Below are 18,516 nucleotides of genomic sequence, written 5' to 3' on the forward strand. Positions count from 1 at the left end.
TATATATATATATATATATATATATATATATATATATATATAATGGTGCTCCAAAACAAACAAAATTTAGAGTTATTTCCTGTTTCAATATCATTCATGTTCATTCTGATAAAAACTACACATCCAAGATTAAATGAACACGCGACCTCCCCATAGCTGTCCCATTGGACTAGTGCATATCGACCAAACAACTAGGCATTCGTATCCTTATTCAAGGGCTCCTGTGAAGTATGCTATTCTGAGATTAACTCAACCGTCCTTCGCGATTGAATTTTCATTCACTGCGGTCCTCGTTTTTCAGCTCATCCTTATTAAGTCAAGCTTCCTAGATTTCTCCCTTTCCTCCCTTTCTACAACTTCCAAACTTTGCACTTTTTGTTCCCTTCTATAAACTGCAACCTTTTAGGACTCGGAAAAAATTCAATAAATCCTTCATGTTTTCACACTGTTTTCTTTTAATTTTGATTTCATGCATGGGATCTCCAGTTTTAGGAACCCCACCCCTTTGTACTCTATGCTCACGAGCAATAAAAAGCACCCTCTTTGAAAAGGATTGTCTTATTTACACAGGCGTTCTAGCTCCAAAGTCGTGGCTTCACCTACACCAAATGCGATCCTAAGCCATTTGCGAATTCGCATTAGATAGGAAAGGTTGTCCGGTCCAAATCTGCTAGTATTCCAGCGCATCCCCGAAGAATGTTCCATGCTTTTCGTTGCAAGCCTATTTATTAGTTTGCAAAAACCAACCAATGAATATGGAATCTGTCATACGAGCAAATTTTTGTGTACACTTGAGGTTAGCCACTTCTTTGGAAAAGAGAAGCAAAGCCAAATTAGGTTTTTCAGGAAAACGTAGGCTAACTATTCGGACAACTCGACTTATGTTGGATGACAAGATTATTTCACTGAGTAGTCGTCGGCACCCAATAAGGAACTCTTATTTAATAAACATAAGCTCAGCAGTTTGTCGCCCTTCTAACGGAGTGGATGGAAGGAAGTAATCAGCCAAAGGGAGAAACGTCTTTGTAAGCCTCAATAAGAAGGAAGGGTCTTTCAAAACATAGCAAAGTATTTGCAATAGTCGTCCAGTAAACCCCCTGAGTACTTTGCTGAGATCAATGGCTGCTCAGAACAAAAGTTCAGACTATTCTCAGTAGCCAAAGCGTTTGGTTAGACCAAGATCAGATGAATAAACTGTGGATTATGAGAAAATAAGTCAAGGGCTATGCAAACACCATTGATGGAATGGGCAGTTTGAACCCTAAACAAGAAATGGTAGAAACAGCTGAAATTGTTTTATAATGCACTACTCATAAGGTTGCTGAAAATCTGTCGACAGCCCACGACCGGTTTCACCCTTTTTGGGGCTCACCAGGTAGGCGCAGTCCTCGAGTTTCCGTCCACCTTATGTTCTAATTGAAACCAAAGTCTTCTAAAGTCTTCTTTTTCGGGGAGATGACCACTTAGATGCTGTGAACTCATAAAATAGACGCGAATTCATTCATGATAAATCGTTGGAACAGTTAGTTAGACGGTCCAGCGACGTTGAAAGTAGTATGGTAAAATCTTTCATCCCCTGATCAGGAATGAATAGAGATTTGAACTTGCTTTTAAGCAAATATGATAATGAGAATATCAATGGGAATAATAGAAGTAACGTCATAACCACATTACTCATGATGCTAATGAAGGCCTCTGGAAAGTCCACTGTTGGCTTTGTCCATTCTAGAGCTCATCAGATAAATCCAGTCCCAAAAGTTTCGCTAATCCTATTTTGTCCCCAGAAGAAGATTAGATGTGAGCAGAGCTACACAAATATGCAAACTGAGATTGAACCGAATCTCCCGTATTCAATATTCATTTTCACTTTTTCTACTAGCTAAGAGTCTCGGGTGTTGCTTGGTTTTTAGATGTCCGTGGTGAAGGGCTCTCTGATCCGTGAAAGCTTTGACAAGAGTGGTTTATGGTTCAATTTTTTGGACGTTTTGAGTTTTCATATGCTTTCTAGGTCTGTTGACCTGCCACAGAAAAGCCCGATGAATTTCGTAATTTCACAACATTGGATTACCTGATATTAGCTTTCGGTTTGGTAGAAGAAAGCAATATGCCTAATTGAGATAAGACTTTTGGAGGTAACTTTCTTCCTTTTTCAGATTTATCGAACAGAGCTTCACCTGCCACATCTGGATAACGACCTCGCAAAGATAGATTAGTATTAGGTAAACGAATTTTCTATCTTTGTGCGTAATTTTCTTCAAAATATCCAGCGACATTCTTGGCTAAAACAACGGGGGAATCGCAATTGCGTTTAGTCTTCCTTGACAACAAACTCGAGAGAAATGTTTTCAAGAGGCCATGAACCACAAAACATTCCACAATAGGCACCCCTTGCCAGCATATTAGACGTGTGAAGTTTTTCTCTCAACTTTGCATGGAACAATAGGAAACCTTATCATTTGAAAGTTCGCGGGAGCTATTAAAGACTGTCTGATAAAGCTGTTTTCATTCACAGGTATGCGCTCATTAAATCCAGTAAGTTGATTTAGGCCCTACTTATAGGCTCCGATTCGTCTCACGTTTCACCTTGCCGTTTGACACAACTCGATGACGAAGGCGTCCAACAGCGATGATTATGCGTCGGCCATTTTTGCTTACAAACTGACAATACATTAGCGATTGCTCGCCCCTGCAATTTCCTTCAGGTGCCGCTTGATCGTAGAACGTCACTCACCTACAGCAGTAAAATTGATCAACCATACCCAACCAGCACCCCAGTGTACAAAAGTTATCCACCAGTGCAATCAGTCGAATGCAAATACATATGTACTGCCTGTCACGGTGATCACCGAGGGCAATCATAGCCTGTACATATAATTCAACCTACCCAAATACCCCAGGTATCATATATTGAAAACATGGAAGCACTAAGTTGAATAGGGAATAGAGAACTATGGAGGGAACAAGAAGGCAAATAGAGTTTCCCGAATTATATATATATATATATATATATATATATATCTTCAACGCTGTGGATGACGCTCCTGCGTGCTGTGCACCAAGATGGATTAAAGTCATGTGGATCAATGCATCTGTATCAACGAGATATTTACTCCTGGTCGACGCAAAAACTTCCGGATCATTAAGAAGATGAAGTCATCGGTCAAGCGCGAGGAAGTTCTAAACTCATCAGGTTTACAGAAACTATGAATGAGTTCAACGATTCGTTTAACAATTTTTATAAGTGGGTCTACTAGGAATCAAACCAACTGGCCAGTAATCACCTGTTGAAGTACTTGAATTGCTACGACCAAACGTAACCCGGGAAGGAGCAAAGTTCAATAGACTAATGGGGAATTTGGGGTATTCGTCTCACGAAACGTACATACAGCTTTTAGTTGATCGTATCTGGGCCTGAAAGTTGCTTCCTCATGTAAGACTTGACTTGTACTAACTATTGGTCTTTTACTTGGCAAACAAAACAAACACTGAATCGAAGCGTTTCAGCTCATAATGGTGACATATCGAACAATCGACAAACTAATTAAATCAGCTTTGGCTATTTTGCGCTGGCGAGAATGTATTGATCGAACAATTCTAGCCAGACAGGGACGATACTACAAAGTGCTCGAGTGGATACACGGGAGCGGGAAGCATGTAATCGCAAACAAAGCTAATCTGCATGTAATATGGCCAACCACATGCGGCTAATTATCAGATTAGCTAAAAGATTACACAGTATCCTCACATTCGTGGGTCTTGAAAAATGATCATTGTCTTCATCTCCCTGGGATGCAAACAATCTAACGAAATCAAAAGAAGATTTCCCTTCGATCGGTTAAACCAGAATAATTGACTGAACATTCTATTCTATAAGGGCGTGCTACACCTGACATTTTTCGAGCAATAAGCGTCTCCCTATTGCTCAAATATCTCCCTGTTGTTTTCAAATCCGGTGTCTGTACAGAAAATTCCCGTATGGAAACAATTTTGTAAGAGCACTGTAAAATCTTGGCTCTTTTAACAAGATTTTTCAATTTATTTATTAGTGATGGTTAATGTACACAACTTTTCTGCAATTGAGTTTTTCCATCAGTTTGAAACCAGGGTAGCAGTCCAGTGTTGGAAATATTAAACTCACAATCCGTTTGCCACAGATCACACCGCTTGAACTGTTCCCCACAGAGCAGGCAACAACTCACTGGTCATTCGAGCAAGAAGAACGTAGCTTCTGCACACTGGTGGGCAATCATCATGCAACATCTATTTTGTATGTAGTCCTATAGTGATTTGCGCCAAGAGCATCCGGCCGCTTGTTTGTGTTCCCTATGTATTATACGTGGATGCCAACTCTCCCTGGATAACTTATGGCATCTGTATTCGTGCCCGTCATAAACATATAGTTCACTGGACAATGCGGTGAAGGTCGTCTGACTAACTCTCTTTGAAAAGGGTTGTGCGTAGTAGAGATCGCAGCCGACCAACGTTTCGAAAATATTCAACTAGGCTTCTTTCAGGATATGCGAAAATCAAGGGTTAGGAAACCGAGAAAAGTCGACCCAAAACTGACTGGAATAATGTATATCGTGATCAACTCAGAAGCCTAGGTAAGGGTGCCTACCTGAAGAACCAAAATAAAAACGACAGTTTGGACAACATTGAAAGTTAATTTGTGTCTGGTTCATGGTCATCGGAGCGGCGGAAGTTAGTTGTTCAATCAGTTGTGCATTTGTGCTCGTTGAAACCGACGCAGGTGAGAACCACAAGTACATTGAGTTTCACGTTAAAAACAATAACACTGATGTGAATGGACGATACATCGGTGTGTGCGCGTGCTTGCAGACGCAGTTGACGGTGGTTGAGACATTCAGTAAATCTACTGTTTACAAGTACCCACCCAAACTCTACACTATGCTGTCCAATTTTGCATGAATCAGCGTCGTTACGTATAAAGGACATACAGTCTAGAGGCGGGTTTGTGGGTCCGAACCTCCCGCTTGTGTGCGTTATCTTGGTGACGGTTCCTGAAATTTAGACTTTAGCCATCCGTTCCAAATCTCTGTGTTTATAAATTGTCGCATGTACAACCTAGATACCACACGGAACATTGATATGATGGCGTTAGTTAATACCATAAGACCCGCATCGTAAGGTTAAAGCTGAATATCAACGTCCACATGACAACCAATATGAAACGAATACCAAGATGTCAAGTGTGATGTAAATATGCCAGCTTATTTTGGTAACCAGATTCGTAATGCATAAGGTATAGATTTGTCACCTTCTGTATGGGATCTGAATAAATAATTATAATAACACCGATAATGGTAATCAGGAAATAATTTAGATCGCATATCACAAAAATGAAGACCGTAGGCAATGCAAATCAAAACACAGCGATCTAGAATGGGATATTATTGTCACAAGGTTACACACGGTAGCCGAGAAGTTGAGACAATAACATCCTGTTACACAACTTTCCAGTCGTACTGGTAATTACTGGATAAGAATACCTACCAAAAATAAATGGGTTTGTGTTTTCATAATGGAAGCTGCTTATAAGGTTGCTGAAAACTCTCCGACAGCCCACGACCGGTTTCGCCCTTCTTGGAGCTCACGAGTTTCCATTAACCTTATGTTCTACTTGAGTTGATTTTTATTGATTTTCTTTGCAATAATTTAGGATTGAACAGTTTGTGGGTGCTTTACAGTCAGATTTACTGCCCGGAATCAAAAAGATATTTGCTTTTTTTCTTAGTAAAACCCCGATATTTCTCAATGGATTTGAGCATACTTTTATAACACATATTTAAAGGTCAATAAGATCACAAGAAGTAAAGTTTTATTAAATTTGCACGCTTGACAGTTCGCTGTTAAAGTTATCCGGCCAAAATCGAGTTCGACTTGTTTTGACACACTCTGTGTGGGTGAGAAGAATCCCAGAACTGACTGCACGATATCATTCATTTGGAGATGTGCAAGAAAAATGTCAATTTAAACGGTGAGATTCAACAATGCCTTTTTGTTGCAGGGGGAGATTGAGAAATTGCTAGGAACCAAATCTAATGGCTGTCGGCTCCCTCCGTGCTTATCTGGAATTGTCTCAAATCTGTGAGTAGTGAGGCCGATTTGTAAATAAGACACAATTATTAGTTTGGTACCTGGTTATCCGGGAAAACAATGGCGATACATCTAGAGGCCTTTTTCTTGCAATGACAGCACATGGAGTAAAAGTCCAAACGTTTCCTAAAAACTATGTAATTGAGCAAGGGACCAATGGATTTGGAACCGTTTTTGGCTCTAGATTACGTGACCTGAATTAAAATAGAAATCTCTCTAAGATAAACCACCAAAGTCAAAGGAGAGAAGCAACTGAAAAGCACAATGAAGGCATAACAGAGAATGGATGAAGCGAAATACCCCATCAATGAACAAGTGGAAATCGGAAGTTTGGTTGTCATGTTTTAACACCGGAATTCACCTGGGCTATCAGTCCGAGTTTTATGGAAGCCTAAACTTGTAGCTATGTCCCAAGGTTGTTATTGATCTCCATGCGTTTTTGCATGAGTGTGGAAAGTTGGAACCTCAAAAAAAAACAGACTGTATGTCTCACTGGTGGACCAAAGTATCGTTTACTCTGGGGAGTAAAAATAAATAATTGGAATCGATTCTCATTTGGTGATCGGTGTCCGTAATTAGTGTGGCCACTGACGCCAGAACAATAGGATGTGAACGAATTATGACAATAGGCACATCTGTTTATTCACTCAATTGGGGAGTATGTGGTTCCTATCTCTATCCAGGCGGCGGAGACTGATCACACAACTAGGAGCACTAGGGTTGGCTATGTGACTTGAAAGTCTACAGATGGATTAAATTAAACTGAATGGCTGATCACGTGAGAATCCAAAAACAAAACGACACAACATTAGTGATCATGATATGTAGCTGTCCAGACAGGGACTTTTATCCCGTTGTATTATCTGCGCATCTCGACCGAGATAAGGATGAATCTAGTAATAAACATAGTTTAGGGCGTTCTGTTGTTGAGTAAAACTGTTTTACGTTCACTTTGTAAATGACCACCCTAGAAAAAAACATCAAGAGCAGGAAAATACGCGTCATAAATGCTTTTGAATAAGCTGACTGTAGCAGTTGGTCACAGAATCGACTGGAGTGCACACCGTGCGATGTGGTGCAGTGTATGGAAATTAGAACAGGAGTGTGACTACAGGAATTCGTCTCCCAACAATGAGCCATCAAGCTTGGTCGAAAGTTCTATATAACGATAAATCTCCAAGCTGAAAGAGAAGAATCTTAAAACCACAGCATCTTGACTGCATGTACTTGAAATGTCGCCTCATTATCGAGTATTGCAACGAGTTATCCGCACTTGGTACTTGAGGAATTTCGGCCTTCAGGCAGACAGAAAACCTAGACCTCACTAGTTGCCAACTATTTCCCAAGGTGGGGAAATCGTTGTCCATAAATTATCATCCTTCAAAGATGAGAAATAAATCGCCTCAACGCGAAGCACCATTAAGGGGGTATTGCCGTCCGAAAACCACCAACATCTGGGGGTTATCAATGCTTCCTGCCTATCGCTGTCTACAGGACCCTGCGAAAATTTGCTTGCAAAAACACCTGCGCCATTCCGCAGTTCATTGCCTTGCTTACCACAAGTCAGCTGGAGATGGTCCTCAAAAGTTCCAACAATCTTTCTTCTATTTTAAACGATGGGTTTATTCTACGCCAATTTGCATCCCTCGTTGATAACATGGGTCATTAACTCAAACGTGTTCTTCACTCTACTCTTATCATTCCTTCCTTTTGATCTCTTCATGACGACATTTCTCTACGATGGATGGACGATCGACGTAAATCTCGCAAGCTAGTAGCCTCAGCATAAGCTGAAGGGTTGGTTAAATTTATTCCCAAGGAACTTTGCAGGGAATGTTTAGCCTCATTAAAAGTTATGCTGAACGGCAGTTAAAAATGAGCGAGGATAATAAATAGTTCCAAGCGACTGAATTTCGCGGCATAAGTGGTTTCACACATTCAAAATGGCCGTTAGCCATGAGCAGCAGAATTTGGAAAAACTTGTGCTAAATATTTTGCTAGCTTTTTGTTAGCTTATACGTGGAAACCTGAAGTTCACCAAAACATGTTTACGCACTTTGTCTGGATAAAACTTCAAAAAATCTAAAAAAAAAGAGTGACGGCCGCAGCAAAAACAAACTCAACTTTTACAGAAACGGGTCAACAAACCTTGCTAGACTTGGCCCATTCAACTGAAATAGCTCCGAATTAACACTCCCTATGAACACCAGATTCGTCCGGATGTGTTCATTCTTCTCAGGATATTTGTTTCAGTCACAACCAAGTAATGGGGATCAACTGATGACTGCCAACTGATGGCAGTCTTCTGTTGAAGGCAATTGGCCTGAAGATTGCTATGTGCAATTGATTCTCTTCAACGGAACGCCTATTATACACTGCCAATGACAAAATTTGGGAACTATAAGGTGGGTAGAAGTGGAAAACTCTTGTCATTATTAATCTGCCTAAGGGCGAAAGGGATTCACTGGGAGGGGGCTGCAGAAGACGGAAAAAAAACGAGCAGCTTTTCTTCAGTGACCACGCGGAACATAATTTGATAAGCTAACGTTATAACAGTCGGATGCAGACCTCGTGTTCTATTTATTTGTAATAACGGGATAGCGGAGTTTCGATTCTGGATTTCATCCTGCACCACAAACACCGTAATCCATTTTATTCTAATTGAAAATCACTAGCATTGTGAACACACCACTTGCACGTTATACACAATGAGCTCAAAAAGACGGTGCTTTCACATACAGAACTCGTAACCTGGGGAGAGTCAATCAGTCTAACAGACATATAACTGCATGATTCTGCGATTGAGCGGCTATATGCCGCCACCCAGTAGTCATCTGGATTTTCAGCACGATGCGATATATGATTACATGTTCACTGCGCACGCCACCCTAACCAGACGGCAGAAATCTAATCAAGTAGCTCGTGATTGTGTTAGCCAGTCGCTTCAGTTCACAATGGAATCCCCTTCATTACGGCCACTTATTGAGTATCCTTGTAATGAACTTTTTGTTATTTTTCCACGCCCATAAAAATGCTCTCTCGTCAATTTGAGTAACTGGTGGTTTTGCATTCTGAATTAGTTGAGGGGTTGTTGATCCAGGCCTTTTTCTCAGGTCCGTTTGCACCCACGAGTGATCAACTGAATGGAGCGCATCATATTTGAACACATGATTTGATCTATCGGAAGCTAAGCCCAGAACGTACTAAATATTCGTTGAAGGTGCTGACGTCAAATGCGAAATGGGAGTGGCAAATGCAGGATGCTCTCGCATCGACAGGGTTTTGAATCATTATTCCAGTCATTCCATACGAGGGCCTCGATAAACTATCCTATGAGTCTCCAGTCAATATTCAATGGTAGACGTTCATCAAGCGACATTTCTAATCAACTGTTAGTCATTCAGTTATAGAGCTGTCGCTTTTGACAGGTTCTACAAGTTCACAATCTATTCAAGCTTAACACTATGTTTTGCTGTCTGAAAGCTCCACAGTGGTAGTGTAGGGACAATTTTCTGATCTAATGAGTAATACGAAACACTGAAATGCCTTTCTGATATTTAGTTGTTTATCTCCTCACTTGTGGCAATACGTGATGGCAATAATATCCCAGTATCCGACCTCATCCCTCATGGCATTTGATACAAATCAGTGTTTCCCATTTGTTTATTTCATAGTTGGCTATGGTTAAGATATATATTACTTATGGCACGTCTAACTCACCAGAACAGTGCTTTGTGTGTGAACACCTTCAAAGCGTTTATAGAACTCGAAGGGCTGCAACACATCTGGATGTTAGAAGATGGAATGAAGCGCCCTTGTTCTGTTGTATTAAGTAGTAGAGGGGCGATTTCATCAGTAACTATAAGACGAATATACTTATCGATGAATAACGTGAATTAAAGTACAACAGGCCTGACACTTTCACAGAAACCGGACCCATTATGATAAGTGAAGCTCTGAAATGTCCTCTCATCTTAGGAAATCACTAAACTAGTAAAATCTCGGTTTTTGGCAAAGGCGTAATCAACAACCATCACAACGGGCATGCACTGTGATGTTAGTTTTTAATGAGAAAATGCGATAATCCATAATGGTGTTTTCATCAGGAGACTGGTTCCTTACGTGGAACTAACAGACTGATCAAAGTGGTGTTCATTTTGGGAATAAAACACATGGGAGGGATACGAGTGCCAAAGTGTATGAGTACAACACGGAGTACATGAGTGAACTAAGATAGCAACGGTTAAAACATTATCAGACGCTTAATGTAGTATTAGAAGCAGCTTACAGAGATTCTGGAGCGCAGTGACATCCACTGGAGGCCTTCTGTTTGGTCCATAATTCTGTTGCATCCCTTCTCCAATCTCTCGCTGACTTTAATTCAGTTTTTTCAAGAAATATTTCATTAACTTCTGGATATAATTTCTGATGGTTCGCGTCACGGCTTTTGAGAAATCCGTTCCATTTGAATAATCAAAAGGAATTCAATTTGAAAAAAATGAGCGATTCTATTATTCTATTGCGTGGCTTATTAACTGTGAGGTTAAAGAATCAGACCCTGTGGTTTTTCGAGGCACTTCTGATCATCCACCAGCAGTGGCAAGCTTAGCGTCCTACTGGTTTTGTCTCCCTGGGTTTTTCCTTTGGCGCTAACAGTCTTGAGTAGATAAGCTACTCTGGGACAAATTCAGGGCCGAAAGAGCACCATCAAAGGGAGAAAAGGTTGTCATACGCTGTAGGCAAATCGGCTAATCATAAAGGGAGCATCATGGCAACAAATATCCACACGGAAATGCGTCAGTCGAACAAATACCAGCTGGGAAGTTTTGCCCCGGATTGCAAATCAGTGGATGGGGAACTTCAAGTCGAACCGGTAGGCACAAATTAACACTTGATGCCCAATTGAGAAGTGGGACCCGGAGACGAACACGCTACTCATTCGAACTGCAGGATCCAAAGACCGAAAACGGCAACCAACAAAAGTGACTACTGATTAATACATGAGAAGTAATTTCGCCCACATCCTAACCAACTTGTCGTTTATCTTTTGGTCTGCCACCTGGCCTGCTAATCAGTCTTTTTGTCACTAGAACACTTGGCGTTACGAAGCAACTTATTGCTCCTGATCTGTTTTTTTTTCATATTAACCTAAATTAACGGAGAATGTGTGCAAAGTTTTCAGAGAAAAAAAGGACCGGAAGGTTGTGTACGTTGTGCAAATTCTGTCACTCGAATCAATCGATTTGCGTGTGATAGTGCACAACTGCCCAAAGCCTACGACATGCAAGCTGTGACCTCTTGGATAACGTACAGTACACATTCCAAAATACAAAATGGGTGCCGTGAACTGAGTACCCAGAGGAAACCTCATGACTTATAACTCAAACACCATGGATGATTGTTTGATCTCACCTAAACAGAAAATACCGAGTTAGTCGAACTGCGGACAGAAACACCATAGTCGATGAGTACCATTGTAAGCTTCGTATCCAGTTCCGGTGCGGTGTGAACCACAGAAGCTGACCATTCAAAAAGTCTGCTGCTGACTGATGGCTTATAGAGCGCGATGGGAAATTTTTTAGCTTGAATCTATACTCGAACTATTGTCCATGTGACCCTACATAACATAAATCAACGCCACTAAACTGATCTATAAGTATAGGAATATTTTGCGGAGTATTTAAATCCTAGTCTTTGACTAGTCCAAATTTAGCGAAATACACTCATTTGCAAAACAATTCGGTTTTGTTGAGAGGATCACCTAAACCAACTGAAGCACTCGTTTAGGTAAATGGGTGTATTTCGCTAATTTCATGCAATTTGGGTCCAAGGAGAACATAGGGTTGATGAAGACTCGGGGACTGCGCCCACCCGAGGAGCCCCAAGAAGGGCGACCCACGACCGGTTTCGCTCTTCTTCTGAAGCGCAGTTATCGAGCTTTTAGTGAATGGTATGTTCCACATGAACGCTAATTGGAAAGATTTCTGCAAATACCCCCATTTCTACATGAATCTGGAATTGACTATGTTTCACCTCATACAGTTGAAGGAAACACGGGGACTGCGTCTCCTTGATAGATCCTGAGAAGGTCATGAGCTGTCAAGGAATTTTCCTTCGTGCGTAGTGTGCTAAGTTTAGACAATTTACTGCGATATCTCGATACCAACTGAAACATGAGGCGGCCTGGAGCAGCACGTCAGTCGAAGCAGACCGTAATAAACAGGGTATTCAGCTGGACAGGGTCGTTTTTTTTTGACATTTATTTGCGCTATCTCAGGGTGAAATTTCCAATATCCCCGGTTTTGACCAAACGCATGACATTTGCCGGATACGAGTGCCAACGGGGGGTCTTCTGACCTCGTGTAGACGACAGCATGCTATTATCAAACATGGTAAAGTCAGTTATTTATGTGAACATCTAGCCAGCTTGATACTCCACATAAAGTTTGGCCTGAAGATACAGACAGATAGATGTAATCTATTTCCATTCCTTCCTGACAAATAAGACTGATGGGGAACTGAAAAGAACCATTTGCCGGACAATTAAAGGCACAAAGGCCCTTTTAAACTACCAATCAACTCATCCCAAGGCAGTGTGTGACAGTATTACTCCATCAATATCCCGCCCCATCAGTGTACCGTGTTCAGAATAGGATGACCGAAGAACTGAGGCCAAAAACATAATTTGACAAACTGGGTAAATAGTGGGTTTAAGCGAGTGGTATCAGTACCCAGTGTCGAATGGAGTGGTACAAGAGCCCATTACATACAAGGCAGTGACCTCTGAATTCGTTTGAAGGGTGTCCAATGAGGTAGGTATTTGTACACAAGAACCCACCCTACGCTATTAGGTCAGTGCTCGTCCAAACTAAGGACACTCGAGTTTGCCCATTCGATGCTACAGTATGTTTGAGTTGACGTCATTGAAACAACCATATTTTGTACGCTCAACAGTATTTGCGGGAATGTCTTTCCTGCTGGACGCATGCTTGAAAAATTATATTGGAAGGTTGAATGTTCGTTGCTTTTGATGCACTGTCTACTATGTGTGTTATTCTAGCCACGGTATGTGGATGGTTGTGCCGCGCAAGCTTCCGCCTCACTAATATTTACGCTTCGCTAAACCAGTCATTCTCGCTGCCTTCCAGCACAAGTTACCGAACCAGAGAAAGTGGGCAGAGGGTTTGTTCACCGTGGTTTGTTTCTCGCAATATGGTAGCGACCAAAGCCCCTCGATAGGACTTGTGTTTCCGGTATTCAATACTCCTGTACGAAGGCCTTTGTTCCAAAAATAAAGAGACCGGGATACTCTTTTAGGAGGAGATAAATGAACCTCAGATATTGGTCAAGGCCCTAACAATTGATCTATACACCAGACTCACATCATCCCAACTAAGTCCCCAAGCAACTGTTTGACCGCGCAGCGTCTAGTCAGCGGTTTCAATGGCGAGCTATGTTCCTTGACCTGTCGATCAATCGATTATTATTAGAAAGTAAGATTACACATCAAAGTCACATGCGTTGTCACTTAGGAAGGGAAGCAAACAACTAGTGGGTGAATCTTCCTAGCAATCCTATTCAAGTTTCCATTCCTTAGACATCTAGGGGCTTGACGTTGCTTACGTATGGAAGTAGGGTCCCCCACTTCGTCCAAAAAATGGGAGCAAAATCCCAATACAACTTTGTGAGCATTTCGACCATACGTTAGATTCAAGATACTGGTCGTCGAGACTTTCTGTGGCAGATGATAAGGCCACTTGTCTTTGACCCAACCGGCAGCTCTATGATCAAACAGCGTTTCTCTTGTCGCATTCTACTTCCAAAATAAACCTCTTATTCACGTAACACAAAGTTGACTGACAACCGGAATCCAGTCAAGTGGAGTCGCTTCGACTGCGCAATTGTGTTAGGCCAATAACTTTATCCTTAGTGTCACTGCCAAAGGTGAGAGTGTAAAGTTTGTGGGTCAAACATTTCTGATCCCTAGGAGAACAAATGCATAAATCGAAGAGTGCTTAGGCAGAAACGAATAAACGTTGCAGAATCTCCACTATTCTTGAGACTCGATGACTGCAGTGTTGGTGAGTTAGTTTCAGAGACAGGGTCTGAGTCACCATTCGTCAAAGTGCTCATGAATAGGGAGCGTAAGTATTCGGAGTGTAAGCGGAGAGAAAAAGAGGTGAATGCTGTTGGGAGCGTACCAGGGGAGAAAGCGACCAATTCGAATCAGTGGCAACAGAATCGTGGTGAATAAACATAGATCCGTACTTGTTTGTGAGTGCGTGCTTGGTCCTCAGGACACATACTACCAAGCAACCAAAGTAGAGTTATGGGTTCTTTTGTGAAGTTCCTCTGGTGCGGGAAGCGGAGGAAAGCATGGCGTCTACAATCCAATGACAGCCACCGAAGAAGATTGCAGTTTATGTGCCATCAAGATGGCATCCGGTGCCGAGCCTACGGGTCCAAATTTTCACCTTGTTTTGAGCCAAGAATGGGTCACTCTGGAGTTACATCGAGTACATTAAATTTCATACACCTTCTTTGTCGTCTGCTGTGAAAACGCAGGCGAAAGCTTAGTGAGGTGACGCTCAAACCTGCGATGAGTTCACCGTAGGAATCTGTTCTTTCCTCTGAAACTACACTCCCTGTTAGATAACTTTACTCAAAAGCTTATCTCACCGATTCTGTCACAATCATTAAACACAGGCGGCTTCCTGTGAGGAGCCGGATGACTAAGCCAAACCCCACTGCATACTGGGATACGGCCGTAAATTTTCGTAACAACTCATTCATTACCTGCATTTTATTCCCAGCTGTTCCCAAAACGTCGTCACAGAGCGCTACCTCACCCTGAGGGCACGAGCATCATTTGGAGATATTTCATTAAAAACAGTGGTTAACTGGGGATCAAGACACCCAAAGGCATTAGGAAACAGTCGAAAAAGAGCCAAGTCGATTTGGTCCCATCCACATCGGTAGAAATATTCCGGAAATTGAAGTAATCAACCTCTGACCTGAAGTGCAGTTTGGTCAAGTTTTCAGCTTTAAGCTCACATTTATAAAGAAATTGCTTGAATCGGGAACCCCATGGAGTCTTGTACACATCGATATTCCCCTTCATACCGTGTAGCACAAAGCCTGCCTCAGCGTTAATTTGTAAAACTACTCAGTGGGATTCTTTCTACCAGTTAGAAAAAGCGAAAGATGTTCTTTTTTACAGGCCAGCAACAGAGGCATTTTGGTCAATATCGTCGCAACCCAATCTCAAAGCGGCCTGCGTGTCTCACATTATGCAAAGAAATAGCAACATGCATCTGGTTACCACAGATTACATCAAGTATCCAGCCCCAGCAATTTCCCCATGTATATATGAGATCAGTAGCCCAAAACTGGTCAATAAAAGCCCGAAGTAAAATGTGCTTATGACTTTTGTTTTTTTGCAGTGTTTTACTAAGACCGGTGCCTAATGAAGAGCCGATATAGGCGGGAATCTCTCTTTTCTCTACCTTTTCGTTGGGTATTCAAACGATTGGCAGACGTTTTAGTGAATGTTGTCGGTAGACTGGAATAAACTCAGCTGCATGGGAAAACATTCGGTTTCAAAATTCCTTCACTGACTCACCTGGCTTATTCTTCTTGGAGATGGAAGGTGCTTAGAGGGATCCCATACTTCCGTAGAATTTATCAGCTCTTTTGTAGGTTCCGTAACCGACATGGCGTAATGGATACGAAGATTTCAGGCAGATAATCAGCCACTATACTGAATGACACTAATTATTTACTCATTTGTATTCCAGCTAACCTGGAAAACGCCGAACAGTAGGGTTGATTTATGAGCATGCGGGAAGCGGGTTGCGCCAAACCTTATGCGCGTCCTGTGGCCCAAGACTGAACCGGCAGAGCAACTGAGCGTTATGGTTCGCGCGTTAATTCTGCCGGACACGAACGCACAAACCAAAGGAGCCAATCACATGGGCTACCGACCACTGATAGCGTGCGTTCGCTAGCAGTCTATTGCGACACCGAACCAATGGTGTCGCAGAGCTCAAAGCTTCGGATTCTGTCTGGTCACGTGCAAGCGCAAGAAGGACTGCAGTTGCACATCCATTACGTTGGCTGAGACCCTACAGTGGTCGCAGCTCGTAGTGACTATGGCTGCGGTAAATAGACGCGCGTAATGTCAAACGCTCTGAACACTTCTGGGATTCCAAAGAAACGTGCTTACACGCCCAAGTATTTGGCTATATTGTTGGCTTCAAGTAAATAGAGCCTATATGTTTCGCGTGAGAGTCTCCAGTAAGGAACAAAGTATTCGATCCCAACTATCCTTATTTTATGTAGCCCTGTGTCTGGTCTCCAAAGTCTGGCAAGATCACGATGACAGTTGACTGGATTCTCTGACTCTGCTGACTCAAATGCTTGGTCTTTTAATTTTAGTCGTGTTGTGCGTGAACACTTATCTGGAGCACGCGCTTCACCAGAAGATTGTTCATTGCAAGTGCGCTGGTAACTGATGCACGATAGGAGGAATTTTACACCACGAGCAATGAATTTGTTCAGAATTCGCTGTCTCAGCTTCTTCATTGAGATGAGTCCATAGGAGTGTTGTAAGGCTGGTTATTTCCCGCGTAACTGATTAGCCTGGAACTGTAAACTATCTAAAAAATAAGGTCATTTGCAATTGGCTGATGTGGAACACTTCTTCTTGTGTGGCCAATTAGCTATGGTCGGGTCACCCGTAGATAGACAGTGACGAGTCTATCAAGCCTTACATTCATACGTTCAGTTATAGTGGACCGACCCAAATGAGTCAGTGAACAGCCGTATCTTCCCGGAGGCGTAAAACTTAGGTAAATGATGAAAACGGTTCTCGTATACTAATTACATCGTTTTTAAACATTGACCCCATTCCGATTTTTCCTACCTGACTACTATCGGCAACCCTCAAGTGGACATGTGACTAACACTCGAGGTCATCTCGGTAGAGCACGTGGAAATCAGCCTAGAATATCCTTGATCTTTAGTGGCCTTTTTGGGAACTTTGATAGCTATAACAAAACATACGTTGCAAGGAGATTTTCGGATCACGGGGAGCTGAACCACATAAACACCTTCGGTCTTATTTTGACCAGTCTGGTGGGATCGGATGCGTGATCCTCCGGTCAGGATTTCAGGTTCTAAAAAGGCTCCTTAAATGCAGTTATTTTTGTAAACAGTCGAGAGTACACATTTGTCAGCTATCCTTTTCCGAAGAATGAGCATTGTGCACAGTTGGGTTTCAAGCCTAAGTTATCAGAAATGAGGAGCATCAAACAAATTTCGGTTGACAGAATATGTGCCTTCAAATGTGCTTTGGGTGCTGGACTACTTACAAAATGGCTTAGGTATTCCTTTGATTTAACATACATGTTCGCTAGTCTAAACTCGATTACCAAGTTCCGTGGGAAAGACAAACCTATTAACTTTTTAGCCAGCTTCTCTGTGCTTTCCCTTCTCAGTTGGTGCCGAGCATTCATGCGAAGATGTTTGTCGGACAGAGTGCGCGAACAACCCCGTGTGAGCGCTTGTTAGAAGTCCGGTTCAAGTGCGACTGTCACATCTAGCCGGAACCGACCATATCACAGGGCACGATTTCCGAGTCATATACCTGTGAAACGATTGCGACTGGTATGACTAACGCCACCATCGGTCTCACAGACGACTGAAATTCGACCGCACGGCCAGAAATTCCGTGATAAAGAAAAGTATGCAGCCTTCAAGCTTGAGTTAGCCTTTGAATAGTTCACTTCTGTGTCCGACTGTTAGGTGCCTGAGTTAACGTCGGGAGGTGTAGACTCTTCAAAACGAATGTAGTGAGGGAGCACAGAGTTCATTGCCCTTTCTTCGCAATAAGGCTTTCAAGTAAATTGTGGTTGCGCAACAGCGAAGCATTATTGTTGAGCACTGGTGATATGCTGATGATGATGATATCCGACAGTCCTTGAATTGATGACTCTGACTAGTGTATACTCCTTTGCTATTTTACGGATATGTACTCTTTGAATTCATGCGGTCACTCCACGTGATTTATGACAAGTATCATATGAATTTGTGATTTATTAACCAAAAAGACTAATCACAAGATTCGTTCGCTAAGTTCGGGCCAGATATCAGATAAGAGCGAGAAACAGCAGGTTTCGTCTATGGTTTATTAAGGAGATACATTCAGAGATGGGTTTGCCTTTTCGGATATCCTTCGTTCATGTTCGACCAGTTATTAAATCCCCTGACACATATATATTTTATACCTAACACTGCGTCACCCAAAGGTGCACGATCGGATGGGAACACCTAGTGATTAGAGGTGTGCCTAGGTACGCATTCCGTTTCGACTCGGCTGAACATCTGTCGAAAAAGCAA

The 18,516-nt window shown here is 42.1% G+C and overlaps 2 protein-coding genes across 2 annotated transcripts in view; one reads left to right on the plus strand and one right to left on the minus strand.

Moving 5' to 3' along the window:
• The window catches only part of T265_05821 (hypothetical protein), a gene marked incomplete at both ends in the record, with an annotated part of 48,320 nt that extends 32,323 nt beyond the window's left edge, over positions 1–15,997 (minus strand). The window contains one exon of the mRNA XM_009170928.1: positions 15,740–15,997. Coding sequence (XP_009169192.1) covers positions 15,740–15,832 — 93 coding nt within the window. The remainder of the gene's footprint in view (positions 1–15,739) is intronic.
• Positions 1–18,516, plus strand: part of T265_05822 (hypothetical protein) — a gene marked incomplete at both ends in the record, with an annotated part of 66,829 nt that overhangs the window by 18,510 nt on the left and 29,803 nt on the right. The window lies entirely within an intron of this gene.

This window comes from Opisthorchis viverrini, assembly GCF_000715545.1.
Source record: "Opisthorchis viverrini unplaced genomic scaffold opera_v5_112, whole genome shotgun sequence".
NCBI classification, from domain to species: domain Eukaryota; kingdom Metazoa; phylum Platyhelminthes; class Trematoda; order Opisthorchiida; family Opisthorchiidae; genus Opisthorchis; species Opisthorchis viverrini.